The sequence below is a fragment of the Lontra canadensis genome, unplaced genomic scaffold, assembly GCF_010015895.1.
Source record: "Lontra canadensis isolate GAN:19392208 unplaced genomic scaffold, GSC_riverotter_1.0 scaffold4, whole genome shotgun sequence".
NCBI classification, from domain to species: Eukaryota; Metazoa; Chordata; class Mammalia; order Carnivora; family Mustelidae; genus Lontra; species Lontra canadensis.
Genome location: NW_022630998.1, coordinates 20,067,801 through 20,082,567, shown reverse-complemented (window position 1 = coordinate 20,082,567; position 14,767 = coordinate 20,067,801). Strand labels below are relative to the sequence as shown.

Sequence of the window (14,767 nt, the reverse complement as noted above, 5' to 3'; positions counted from 1 at the left end):
GATTTCATTATTCTACATTTATTTTTGGATAGAAAATTAGCAAAGAAAAAGAAAACGGAATAGGGGGAAAAAAAAGGCACTTAAACATTATAAAGTTTAGCGATCTGGGCCTAAAACCAAGCCACATAATGGTCCAAATGCATGTGCTCCATGAAGCAGCTGCATTTATGAAAAAGTGGGCCAAGTGGAACCAATATTATAATAATAGACCCGAGATCCATCAACAGGGAATGATGGGAACAATATGTTTGTAACAATGGGGTGCTGCTTATACTCCTCTCTTAATGGAAAGCAGTTCTTTTCAATAAACTGGCCTAAAAAGGCTCCAGTTATGCAATGAGATCTTTGAAACATTTCGTTTTTAAATACATTTCATATCTGTAAGACGAAACAAAATCCTACAACAGTTTTTTTTTTTCCTGAACTGTTATGATACTTAAATTACAAGGTGTATATTTTAAAAGCCCCTTTGGAAAGAAAATAGTATCTGTTATGCAACTTTGGGCAAGGTTCGTTTCTGTGCCTCAGTTTTTTCCTCTGTATATCGGGAAAATAGTAGTATCTCTCTTATAATTAGATTAGTAGGGAATATTAGATTTATTTATGCATGAAAAGCACTTTCATGCCTTAGCGCCTATAGAACAATTTCCTGGCACATAAATGCTCAGCAAGTATGAGTTGTTGTTGTTATTATATAGAGGATTATTATATTATATATACATTACATATATATTTGTTGTTATATATATAACATATATAACATATTATGATATGTTAGTTGTTATTATATAGAGGATTGTATTACTACATATGAGTTGTTATATATATGACACGTATAACATATACCTAGCATATATGACATATTATTATATATGAGTTGTTATTATATAGAGGATTATTATATTATTATTTAGAGGATTCAATTCATTATAATTTAATTGAAGGTCTAGGGAAAATTGCTGCAGAGCATTAATCTGTGCCTATCATCATTTAATAACCAGCTTTACTAGAGCAAAGCCTTATCATTCAAGAAGACTTACTCCACTTTAGAAAAAATTTTCGCTGGTTACTGGCTGGCCTACTGATTCAGATAGCCATTTATATTGGAAGCCTGCCAAGTGCTAGATACTCTGCAGGTGATGCTGGAGTACCAAGATGAAAAAGGCAGGCCCCCCTTCTCATGGAATGCCCAGCTCAGGTCTAGATAAACGCAGGCCAGTTCTGCCATTCGTGATTCCAATCACATTCAGTAGAGTGTGATTCGGTGCTTCTACTCAATGAAACAGTTAATACTACCGTTTCCTCTCGAAAGTACTCTTACTGCCCATTCACATGCAGCTTGTGAGGCCTCTTTTCTCACTGGCAGTGTCTGCAGGGCCCTTTCCTACCTTCGCGCTGGCCTCCCCCTCTCTTTCGCAAGCATCTTGCGTTCAGTTTGTGTTTTGTAAGACCAAGGCTGTTGATAGATGATATTATCATCTTCCCTCCCCGGTGAACTTTGATTCCCTTACTGAGAAACCACTCAGGTATTATCAGATAACTGTACTGAAGTTTCTCGGACTTTCAGTGCCTGATTTTTTTTTTTTTTTAATCAGAAGAAAATTGGGGGAAAATGTCTGCCATCTTGAATTCATTTCAAGTGACCTCGAGAAGCCAGAGGGAGTTTATGAAGACTTACACAACACACTGTCATATTAAAGCATTTAAAATGAATGTTCCTGAACAAATGATATAATTACAGAGATTTCTCTGTTTTCAAATTTCGCCAACTGTTGTGGGGAATGACTTTGGAAAGAGTGAATCAAAGATGGCATCATGGCATTTTCAGGAGAATACTACTGCGTCTGTTACAAGGCCCTGTGGAACCTGGAAGTAATGGCATAAAATACGCACAGAAACTCAGTATCATTTTTCCCCATTAACATCACGGTGCCCCTATGATAGTGAAAAATCATAATAAAGTTTGCTTAACTGTACTTCAATGTATTTATTTCATAAAGGCACGAAATAAAAGAATATTGAAAGAGGCAGATTTTCTTTTCTAAATCTTAATGATGGCAATCGCTTTCTTTAAGGAGACAACAGCATGTCTATGGGAGGCTGGCTGCCTAACTTTCTGGTAACTTACAACACAAAGGGACATACTCACTCTTTGTTCCATGTGCTCAGACATTAATGAAAGTCCCATACAAGGCCCGAGAGGAGGACAGAACTCAGAGTGCTAAACAGATGTGCATACACTCATTTGAATGGTAATACTAAAATGTTGATTTGTTACTATAATTAAGGCTCTTCTTGTAAGGCCCCATAACAAAGTCATATTCTGCTAACCTGGAAACTATAAGAAAGCACAAGGTACTCACATTCTAACAAATATGACAATAAAAGAAAGGATTTCGAAAGAAGGACTCCACTTAAACTTCAGACTGAAATCCTGAATAAGCAAAACTCATGTGAGAGCAGAAAATCCCAGCTAAAGCTCAGAGGAAAGTATTCTCTCAGATTTTCGAGCTCTGCAAGTTGGTCCCATCAGCAGTTTTTAAATAACCAAAGTAAAAGGCCACAAGATGAGCATTGTTAAAGGACTATTTGGATCTATCAAATTCTCACTTGTGCCTTTTTAAAAACTGAAAATCTAAGAAACAATAAAAGGTCTCTTAAATAGGTCACATCCACTTCCAATTGACTCATGTAAATTTACATTACCAACCAACATCCTACTGCCAACGATTTTCCTATTTTGAGGAAAAAAAAATCTGTAGAACAGTAAAATTAAAATGAGGGTGGTCAAGATTATTAATTTTTTTTTTTAACATGAAGGACTTTTCTTGGCTCTGTTATTGGGATTTGGAATTATGCAATATGTAAAATTTTCCTTTTTAACTGTCACGGAGAAAAGTATATATTGGCTGAGATATCTTGCCTTCCGGAAGTCTGGCGGGGGAGGGGGGGATGTGTATTCTTGGACTCGGACCTTGAACGATCCATCAGGTTCCTGCCCACGGCAAATCTGTCCAGTCAAGTCTTAAAATAGGAGTTTTAAAATGGCCACATGCACATAACTGTTACTATAGCCACAGAAACATGCAGCTATGATTACTGAATTTAATGAATAACAATGTAAGTAATAAAGAATTATCATACCACAAAAGCAGCGAGGCTCCTTGGGGGTGAGTCCCAGTCAAAGCAACTATTAACGAAGTATGCAGCGTTTACAAGCACCATGACACAGCGCTTCATTCTGATAAAGTTTCTTAGTAGCAGCTGTAAGGAAGATGAAAATATTATCAGAATTTGCAAGACCAAAAACCATCAGATATGGTACAAAATTCTTCAAGCTTAGTGTGATTTAAAAAGGATTCAGAAAGTTAATAAATTTGTAAAAGTATACCAAGCAATTTGGCTCACGAGTTAAAGGAATAGAAGTATGTCTGGAGAGAGTAGAAAGAACTGAATTACAAGAGCAATTTCTTAGCGAAATATGTTTTCTTAAATAATATTATTATGTGGGTTGGGCTACCTTTGTTCAAAAGGAAAAAAAATCTCTGATAGATTAAAAACATTTATATACTGTGAACCTTTAATACATTTTCTAACTCTTCAATCTCATTGTGATTTTAAGATTCTTTAAATGCTTTTTAACTTCAAGATATTTCACAGTGAAATGATAACGGGAAATGTTTTAATTTCATGTCTGGAGAAAAACCTGTCAAGTATTGCTTTATTATAGAAAACAAAATTTTCACCATTTTTGTAAGAATCTCCCTTATTTACTATCAATTTTTCAGTCTCTGTCTCTTGGTCTCTCTCTCAGACTCTCTCTCTTTTCCACAAACAATTTAACCTATATTTTCTCATTGCTTTTTCATAACTTTGGAGTTAGAAAAAAATTTATGGTACCCAATTGCTTTACAAAATCTTTCATTAAAAAGGTGCATGAGAACTGATAGCATCTAAATCTAACATTTAAAACAAGACGTGACTACAACTATAAAAAGAATAGCCCCTATACTAGATGATGGTACAAAAAATGATCTACAGTTCTGTTAATAATTAGAATATTACATCTGCAGGTTAATAATTTGCTAATGCCAAATACACTTCAATACTGGTGTGGTATTTTAAAGAAGTAGTTATGTAAAGCCTCCTGAGGTCATTTGGAAAAAATACATATATGTGTGTGTATAAATATAGATGCATGGACAGGCATACCAGTTTTAACAAGTTGTTAAAATTGAAATTCTTTCACGAAAAGAGTCACCCTATTGTTTCCTTCTTTGCTTCCTCCGCTGATCACCTTCCTTTTAGAGCTACTTTTATTACTTTTATCTATAATTGTGAAAAAAATGTAATCTGTATTTCTATTTAGATAGATATTACATTTGTAATTCATGCACTGTCTTTAAACAACCCAAGATCCCACTGTTTATGGTGAATTGATTAGATTAAAAAAAAAACTAATTTTAGTCTTCTAATAGCACAGAAAATTGTTAAATATTTTAACACACACAAATGAGTTCTGTAAACTTTATAGCCATAGCAAAAACATTTTATTTTATCTGCGTTAATTGGAAGTAAACATCTTTTTAAGGAGGTAGCTTAGCACCCTTTCTTAACTTGATATCAAACCTAATTTAAATCTCCATCTAATTACGAGATATAGAGCCTTACTTAAAATGTCGTCATGACAGAAAAATCAGAGGTGCTGATTTTCCATTTTCTTAGCTAAAAGTGCCAATAAAAGTTCACTTCTAAAAGTCCATAGTCAAAATCTAATTAACAGGAAGGTTTCCCTTAAAAGATGGAGCCCCCTCTCTTGTGGATTAGAGGGAAGAGCATTACCCAGGGCTCGATTTACACACACCTGCATCATACCTGTGGGTGGTCTGGACATTTATTTGAACCTCAGACTTTGGTGTTCTCATTTACACATTCCATGGCAATCAGACAGTATTTTATGTTCAAAATGATCAGTCTTTGGCTAATGCATGAATACATATCCGTTCTATGCAACACTTACAGTATCCCCTCTCCATTCTGACCACCCCCATCCAATTTATTAGTATGGTATTGTCCTTGTTTGATCTCTTACGGAAAGGAAGGGAAGAGAGAGAGAAAGAAAAAAGAAAAGAAAAGAAAGAAAGAGCCATTTCCCATAAGTAGATGATCAAAAATCCCCTAGTCTTCCCCCCTCCACACTTCCAAAGTTTATTTGAATTTACCTAGATGTTTTTACAGATATAATCAGGTCTTCCCAGAGGGATTAATCTTGCCTTGCTTTTTACCTGTTTAGAGAGTCTGTTTTCCTCTTCAATGTACTTCTGTTCTTTGGGTATTAATGTTCGTAAGCTGGCTTTCACCTATACATCAACATATGTGTCTGTTATGGATTCATATATTACAAATGTTTACAAGTTTTTTCACGCAGTTCAATTTGCAATAATTTCTAAAGTTTCAAAGTCCTGGCTGCTGTGCTCATAAAATATAAATGTATACAGTGGCACATGCACGCGCTTCCATTTCTTACGCCGGCAGGCAGCGGCCGCGGCACAGCCGCAGTGGCAGCCGCCAACTATAACAGAAAGTGTGGCTGTGCCAGCCCGTGGCAGAAGCGTATTCTCCAGGATACATCAAGGTTTAGAGAAAATGAGGAATGACAGAAATTCTCTACAAATCAGGAACAAAAGCTTTCATGAAACTGAACTCTTTAGCAGTACAAAAAAGCCAAAGTTAAGACTTACAGCATTAAAAATCACATCTATTTCAAGATAGATGACCCCCTTTGTTGGCCCTGTCAGCTGCTTGTTTTTCAAGACGTAGGCTTTCTGTTCACCATTTTGAATCTGCGGGAAAAGGACATGACAGCCGTCTGTCTCGCGGTCTCTACTGAATACACTCCCTCGGTGACCTTTGACCCCCAGCTGCTGAAACTGACAGAGAACCCAAAACAACTGTGGCAATTCTGACAAGTACCTGTTCATTACCAGGATCAAGTCTGTCAGGAAAAATTAACTATCATGGGATTCAACATGGCCGTGAATTGAGTATGTTAAAATTTTTAGTGTTCTTATTACAGACCTTGGTTGAGAAATGACAGATACAGAGCTGAGTTTTTTTTTTTTTTTTTTTTTTTTCCTTGAGCAAAAGCAACACAGAGCAGTGTGTCAGGTGAATAAAACTTACAGACAGCAATGGTATAGCAACTTTGCCCAGAAAGTCAGCACTTCGATCCCGATCTTCATCATAAACTGTCACTTCAAGAACTGAATGGATATCTTTAATGTTGCTGCATAATAAATATATGTAAGAAGAAAAGACTTCATCAGTGGGGGACAAGAACAGAAACGCTTTTGAAAATTTAGATGGCTCCAGCTGATTTTGTGTGTATGCGTTTTTATGTATGCTATTTGCATATACACATATACAAGGTAGCTTGGTATCTGACAGATTTTCCCATAATGCACCTTTGTAGACTATAGTGATGGTTCTATTATCTGGAACTTTGAACACTTTTGTAATTTCAAGTTATAATTTTTTAATGAAATATAATTTTCCATCTGGATGGGCACAGAATTAGTGTAAAAAAAATCAATGAGTGGCACAGACGTTTTTGAGACTTTTCCCTCTCATTATTATCACAATAATTCCTACTTCCTATTAACTCCATGCAAAACTCCACCAAATTTGATATCAGCAAGAGTCACAGTATATTTCATACAATTTTTTTTGTTGTTGTTTGTAATAGTAGGACATCTCCCTTGTTTACATTTCTTACCAAAACATTGACTTATTTCTGGTAGATTTATGGTAAAAATTAACCAATACAGAAAACAAAATGGAGAAAATGTAACATTGATAGCTATTGTACCACCCCAGAGTTTAGAAATTAAATATGTCCCATTATGTTCCAAAGACAACGTATGTTAATAAACAACTGTGTGAGCTCTTCATTTTTGTTTCTGGAAAAATAAACCCCGATTGCTGGCAGCATTTATTCTTTGATCAAACTGTTTACCAAGAAAACATGAATTAAGAGAAAACAAAAAAAAAATGAATATATTCATTACTGAAAGACTGCAACCACATGTGAGAAGAGGCTTTATCGGGGCACAATCAATTAATGGCTTTGATAATAATCAAACCTATTCATTCAATTATGCATTCCAGAGAAAAACACTCTCAACAACCTTCTTAGGAGTGCAAGTCTCCTGACCAGGCTTTCATCTCTTATAAAAATGTGGAATTCCTTAAAGATAAATTGGTCAGATAATTAAATCTGATTAGTTACTCACTCTTAAGCAGAGACATTGTAAGACATTAATGAGGAATTTAGCAGTTTTCATATACAAAAAAATAAAACCATGTTAGAAAACTTTTAAGAAGGACTCTGTTTGGAGAGTTTTCCTTTGTTCAGGGTTCATTTCTAAAGCCCAGTTTAAAACACACACACACACACACACACACACACACACACACTCTGTCTCTCTCTCTCTGAATTTAGGAGATACTATGGTGTAGAACAGCAGCTTTTATAGTGTGTGGTCAAAAGATTTATAAACTTTTTTAAAACAAAAGGAAAATTAACCCAAATGGTGTTCTGATAACTAGGACAATACTTAATATTCTTATTGTACCAAAATGCAACAAAGCAAAACCAAAGCATCTCTGAATTCGAGACTGGATTGTTTGCTGATTTGAGCAATGGAACAAATAGAGCTTTGTCCTCCCTGGTGTCAATGCAGTTGGGGAGAATTTCAATAGAAAGTGTAAAAGGAGGAAGCGGTATGGCAATTCAGTTAATGGGAGCAAAATCCTTCATCAAACCATATAAAAATCGCAGTTAAAAAACAAAACCAAAAACTGTGAAAACAAAGAAAAATGGCATACTCCCTCCCCAGGTTTCCCTGTCAGAAAGGTACTACAATTGTGATAGTCGCTGTTGCTAGCAGAGGCAGGACAGATGCAGAGCTGCTCATCAGTTAAGAATAAACACACACACAAATATCTCAAAAATAAATATTATTAGCTCCATTTTTGAAAGGAGCTCAAGGTAACAATTACTTACAACGTGAAGATTTTGTTCCACTCGGGATTGAGATTTTTGTAGACGGTATGTGTCAGCAGCCTATCATTGTTCAGCTCAACTACACAAAATGGGTCACTTTTACCTACAAGAGATTTAGGGGGAACATTTTTAGTATAAATAACACCCACAGTTCACAGTGTCATGATCATGGCCACATCGCTTTCCTGAAAATTTTTATGAAAAATGAAAAGTAACGTGCAACTTAAAAAATTTAAACATCAAAATAGAGTTAGATGTAACTGGAGGGCATTAACAATAGGTGTGATTCACAGCAAATTAGAACCTGAAAAAAAGGAGGAGAGAGGAAATTATACAACTGATATTTCAATTTGTACTTTTTTTTTTTACAAAAAAAGAAATAATTATTATGAGAGAAAATAGGATGCACGTCCATCCCTCACTCAGTTTTTCTTTAGTGCTAGAAAGATCATTTGAAAGGGTCAACCCCTTCACTTCTACGCATATATTTTCCAACTCCGCCGACTCATTAGTAACTCTTAACAGAAATTTCTTAACAAGTTTATGTTGCAAAAACTGCTATGTTATGGAATGACACCACTGTAAGGTGACTTTAAATTCCCTCCTAAAATATCTCTGGCATCACAAGAAGGTAAATTAGACCCTCGGAGGCAGAAAAAATTCCGCAATTTGAAACTTAACCTCAACAACCAATCTGCATGTTAAACAGCAATATTTTTTTTTTGTCCACTGAGAGTAAAGAACTCGAAAGTTATCATCTGTTTACAGTGAGTCTGTTCTGCCATAATCAAATCTTGTCCATTTGGCAATTATATTTTGTGATATTCTCAATATTTTGTAATGTCATGTCTTGTATTATAAGAACCCCATAAAGTCAGAAACTCTATGGGGGCAGCATTAATGATATTAGTGCAGCATGTAATTTGTTTGATACCTTATACAAATGACAATGAAATCAATATTTAGACAAAGCTGTCCAGAGGTCATATCTTTTAAACTACAATATTGATTTAGACTACATACGAGGTTAATGTGCATATTATTAACTTTAATGATAAAGAATAATTGTTTTAAATGCATTGTGAATTGTAGTCACAGTAGTTTACACTTCCACGAAAGCTTAAATATCATTGAAGATTTTCAATTAAATTTTAATAGGAAGGAATCCATTAGCTATCAGCGACAGAGAAGCCACATATTCCCACACAGCAGTGTATTTACTTTCCATATTGCAATTCTTAAAATGAGCCGTACAAACTTTGACTCACCTTTAATCTAATTTATTAGTTATATAATAATTAAAAAAAGGAGTAAATATATGTATGTTAGTTCAGGCGTCTCATATACCCCAGGATGCTTGCATAATTTAGCAATATGGTAGTCTTCTCAATTTTTGGTCTTGGGAACAATTTTGAGTAAAGAATAGAGAATTGAAAGTCTTTGGGGTCTGTTGACATTTTTATTTCTGTCTTCGGATCTGCATTATCCCTTTTTTTTTTTTTAAACTCATACACACATACACATCATCGACAACAGAACTCATAAAGAAGAGTTTGTTCATTAAAACACAATGCAAAAGGCTTTATTTGCTACATCAAGAATTTTATTGTCTTCCATAGAATTCAGGTACAAACATGAAAAGTAGATTCAAACAATTTTGAAAACCTTATTCTTAAGGTCCATATTAAGTCTTTTTCACCTAGCTTTGTACTGGGTGATATGCATACCATAAGAAAGAGGACACACACCACCACATCAAATAATTTATAAAAGGGTTGGAGAGATAAGACATATCTACCTCTGATGATCAAAGAGAAAATTAAAGCCATATTTAATAGAAATTCATGTCAAAAACATCACTATTCTGTCATCACGTAGACAGAACTTTAGAGTAAGTGATTAGTTTTGGTAACTTTTATTTAAAAGACAAGGGGAACATTCATACTCTTCCTGGGACCTCCTTTTAATTTTTCTCATATATGTGTACATTCATGTAAATCTTAATTTAGTAAAAAAGCAAAACAAAACAAAACAAAAAACCAACTATAGAATGATAGCACTTCTGAGCATTTCCGTTTCCTCATTTTCACTTGCTTTAACTTCAATTACTATTGTATTTCAATTGACTTGGTTTTACTTGCCCTCAAGTGATCAGCAATGTGTAACAGACTCAGTCAAAACTGTCCCAATTCTTCAATAGAAAAACAAAAGAACAAACTCCAGAGACTAATATCTAGTGGGAAAACATTTTACTTTATTTTTATTGCCCAGCATGGAGCCCAACACGGGGCTCGAACTCATGACTGTGAGATCGAGACCGGAGCTGAGATCAAGAGTCCAACACCTAACCAACTGAGCCACTCAGGTGCCCTGAAAAAAATTTTACTTAAAACTTCTACCAGCAGGGGCGCCTGGGTGCCTCAGTGGGTTAAGCCTCTGCCTTCAGCTCAGGTCATGATCTCAGGGTCCTGGGATAGAGCCCACCATTGGGCTCTCTGCTCAGCAGGGAATCTGCTTCCCCGCCCCTCTCTCTGCTTGCCTCTCTGCCTACTTGTAATCTCCATCTGTCAAATAAATAAATAAAATATTTAAAACAACAACAACAACAATAACAACAACAACAAACTTCTACCAGCAGAGGATGAAAAACTTTACTTGATTTTTTTCTTCCTATACACAATTGTGTAAGAGACTTTCAACCACATGGAAAGTCTCTTAAATCACAACTTTCTTTATTATGCTATCTATATTTGCTGACAAAAAATCTGGAGTCTTAAAGAAATGAAGACACTGAAGCCCTAGAGACAATGCCACACCCATCAAAAATAGTGCGAGCGCCTTCTGAGGCCAATTCTCAGTCATTTAGCTAGATTAAATTCAGGGGCATTCCATCATTGGCAAAAATATTCTCTTACACGTACCTGCTTTTAACTTGAAATGGGTAAGCAAGGTAATTTTTTTTTTAAGATTTTATTTATTTGCCAGAGATAGAGAGAGAGAATACACACAAGCAGGCAGAGAGGCAGGCAAAGGCAGCGAGAGAAGCAGGCTCCCTGCCGAGCAAGGAGCCCGATGCGGGACTCGACCCCAGGACCCTGGGATCATGACCTGAGCTGAAGGCAGCGGCTTAACCAACTGAGCCACCCAGGCATCCCAAGCAAGGTAATTTTTAAGAGATCATATTAGACACTGTACCAAGTGTAATGGTACTTACATTAAAAAAAAAGAGAGACTTCTACCTTAGACCAAATTACCATTTAACATAGCTCTAATAAAATATATTTAAATGTGGGGTGCCTGGGTGGCTCAGTCGGTTAAGTGTTGACTCTTTGACTCTTGATTTCAGCTTAGGTCATGATCTCAGGGTCCTGAGATTGAGCCCCGCCTTGGGCTCTGCACTCGGCGTGGAATCTCCTTGATATTTTCCTTCTCCCTCTCCCTCTGCCCCTCCCTGCACACTCTCTGTCTAAATAAATAAATAAAATCTTTTAAAAAAATTATCTATATGTATATGTGTGTGTGTGTGTGTGTGTGTGTGTGTGTATTTAAATATAAGGCACCAGGCAAGACCTTTCCCAATAACTGTGTCATAGTAGTTAGTAGGGCATACACAAAGGAAGAGTTAGCTAATGTTTGACCACAGACTCATTTACTCAACAAGTAATTATTACTTACCATGTACCAGACAGTGTTCTATGTATTGAGGAGACAGAAGTGCATAAAACAACAAAAATGAAAAGCCTGGCCTCATGCTGTTTACCTTGTGGAAAAAGACAAGGAATACACACATTTTATGGTATTTTAGAAGGTGATAAGTACTACAGAGAAAAATATAGGAATGGCGATGAGGAGTGCTGCTATGTTTGTGCAATTTTTAAAAGAAACATCAGAGAAGGTCTCACTGAGGAAGTGCTATATGGGCAAAGAAATAAAAAAAGACAGGGGAATGAGCTCTGGGCTACCTAGAACAACAAGTCATGGAAAAGTCAGAGAAATGGCCATGCCTGATATGTCTAGAAGGAAGGAATCAATTGGGGGAAGGGGAAGAGTATTGGGTGAGGTATGGGGTGGGTGGCAGGTCTCTGTAGGATATGGCTTTCTCTCCAAGTGCTAGGAGAAGCTTTTGGGCTGAGGTGTGACATGACCTGAGGGCTGCTATTTGGAGAATAAGGTGGAGAGAAGCCACTGGAGAAGGTAGAGTGGGAAGAGTTAGGAGGATATTACAGACAATCCAGATGATGGAAAGTGCTTAGATTCTGAATATACTCTGAAGGTAGAACCAACAGGGTTTGAAGATGCCAATAGTGAATGATCTCTTACGCCTGATACTGTTATTTGCTAATAGAAAAACAATTCCTTGAGCTTCACCAAGTCAGTCTTTTTTCCCCACCAGGACAAGAAACATTCAACAAAGTACTCAGGGGAGCTTTCTCTAGAATCTGGCAGAGAGGAAAATTTACGTCAGGAGAGAGCAGCCAATTTTGTATTTAATTTCTATTCATCTTTTCCTTCTAAAAAGTTATGTTTTTACAGTTATCAGTAATGGATGCCAACATCAGGTCTTTACACACTATGTTATTTTCGACTAATTTAGAAAGTATCCTTCTGCCACTGCACGATTCAAGGGTAATTAAAAATTAACAGCAATTTCAACCAAAATAATAGTAAATGTACAATATCAAATTCTATAAACTTACCACTAAAAAGCATTCACCATAGTTTTATTTTTTTTTATTTTTTTTTTAAAGATTTTATTTATTTATTTGACACAGAGAGATCACAAGTAAACAGAGAGGCAGGCAGAGAGAGAGAGGGAAGCAGGCTCCCTGCTGAGCAGAGAGCCCGATGCGGGACTCGATCCCAGGACCCTGAGATCATGACCTGAGCCGAAGGCAGCGGCTTAACCCACTGAGCCACCCAGGCGCCCACCATAGTTTTATTTTAAAGAAGTGGCTACACATAGTTAATGTGCTTATCTGGCTTGCTAAATGATGCTTTAAATGACTGGCTTTTCAGTTCCTACATCTTGCAGCCTTGATTACTTGCCACTTAAACAACCAAAAACAATCACAGAAATACCAGGGATGGGCCTAACCATTAATTACCTCCTTAATTATTCCTTCCTTTCATCCTTTTATCATTCTAGTTAGACCCGTGATAATGCTGCTATGCTTGCCGAGAGAGTATCTGAGGAGTGGGACTGACGACGGGATGCAGTGTTGATGTCTACCAAGTACTCCGTGTTCTGCAAAGCTCTAAAGAGTGAGGCGAAGCTGCTCCTGGTGAGGATTTCACTCAATACTGCATGGGCAGAAGTGCAAGGAATTAAGGCAGCACCCCAAGTTGAACTGTATTTTGTTTCTGATACTACTTGGCTCTTTAAACAGCCTAAATGTATGGGAACAGATTATATAATCTCTCGTCTCCCTCTTAGTCATTCTTGTCCTAAGACTAAAGCTGACCTGTGGGTACCAACTGGCTTTCCCTTAACTTCCACCGTTTGGGCTAAAAGGTGCCTAGCCATCTCTCTTGCAGTGCAGGAAAATGATTTGGGTTTGGATACAAGATAGAAATTGCAGCGGTGCTTGGTAAGGATCGGAGAAGCGGGGCTGATTGTGGTAACTGCCATGACAGCTAAAGGAGTCTCAGCCTTGCTTGAGAACATTGCCATTTTCCATGTTGACCATTTTCTAGAGAGAAGTAAGAATACTTCTGAAGCGTTCATTATTTGTGGAATGCCTTCTCCTCTCACCCCGGAATTATAAGTATGATTAAGACATAGTCCCCCACTCAAGGCATGCACAGTTTAGTGGGCACGATAAGCATGTAAATACAATTATAATGCAGGACTGCAAGTGCCATAGTAAAGGTAAGTGAAGGGTGCGACGGGAGCAACGAGAAAGACGCACATCATTCTCTCTCTCTAGAACAAGAAGGGAAAATGAGGCGAAGACTTTTCCTCAGTGGAGGAGATGACCCTGGCGATCTATGGTGATTACATATCTCTTTTGCCAACAGTTTTAGAGGAGAAGGACGATTATCTAAAAAGAAGATGTTACAATTTATCATAAATATTTAGCTTAAATTTGTTTCTTTATCCTTTTGATAGGGACTCTATAACACAGCAACTTGGATATATGTTATGGAGTGATGATGAAATAGATACTTTAAAATATGAGGACAGGACTAATGCTCATTTATCCATAATCTAGTTAAATACTAGGGGCTATTTATTCTCCCTATGGGTTTTTATAGCGGAAAAATTCTCCCACGGGCTTTAAAATTAGAGATTCTTCTATTTGAACTTAAAAGTAAATCTATAATAAGTTTTAAAGCATATACTCTAACACCTAAATTCTTGTGGCGAAAAGCCATTCCTACAACAGTAAAAACAGAGGTCAGAATCATCTCCGATGGGCATCTTTGCTGGGTGTCTTCAAAGCAGCACTGAGGAATGAATGGGATAGGCTGACTGGCTAATTCTCTCTCACTCTTAGCCCTTGCTCTTTGAGGTCACAACACTGACACATTTCTAAAGAACTGTGGGAAAGTCTGCACCACCCCTGCTTGCTTGTTACCTGTTATGTGGGCAAGTGGACGGCTTCAGTTTGTGCAAACTACTGGTTTGAGCATTAAAGTCACTCAAAAGATACTGAATGATATTCTTGCTCCCGGAATAGAAAGTTAATCCTGATCCATCAG

At 36.7% G+C, this 14,767-nt stretch overlaps 1 protein-coding gene across 9 annotated transcripts in view; it reads right to left on the bottom strand.

Annotated features, from left to right (window-relative positions):
* The window catches only part of MCTP1 (multiple C2 and transmembrane domain containing 1), a 519,900-nt gene that overhangs the window by 148,825 nt on the left and 356,308 nt on the right, over nt 1-14,767 (bottom strand). For 8 of the 9 annotated variants that reach the window (XR_004381302.1, XM_032846299.1, XM_032846346.1 and 5 more), the window contains 5 exons: nt 8,066-8,168; nt 6,184-6,286; nt 5,742-5,843; nt 5,286-5,360; nt 3,145-3,264 (listed from right to left, as the gene is read on the bottom strand). Coding sequence is in view for 8 of the 9 variants with exons in the window: in XM_032846299.1 (XP_032702190.1) it covers nt 3,145-3,264; nt 5,286-5,360; nt 5,742-5,843; nt 6,184-6,286; nt 8,066-8,168 (503 nt within the window). In the remaining variant the exon portion in view is untranslated. The remainder of the gene's footprint in view (nt 1-3,144; nt 3,265-5,285; nt 5,361-5,741; nt 5,844-6,183; nt 6,287-8,065; nt 8,169-14,767) is intronic. The other variant, XM_032846315.1, reaches the window with a different exon arrangement.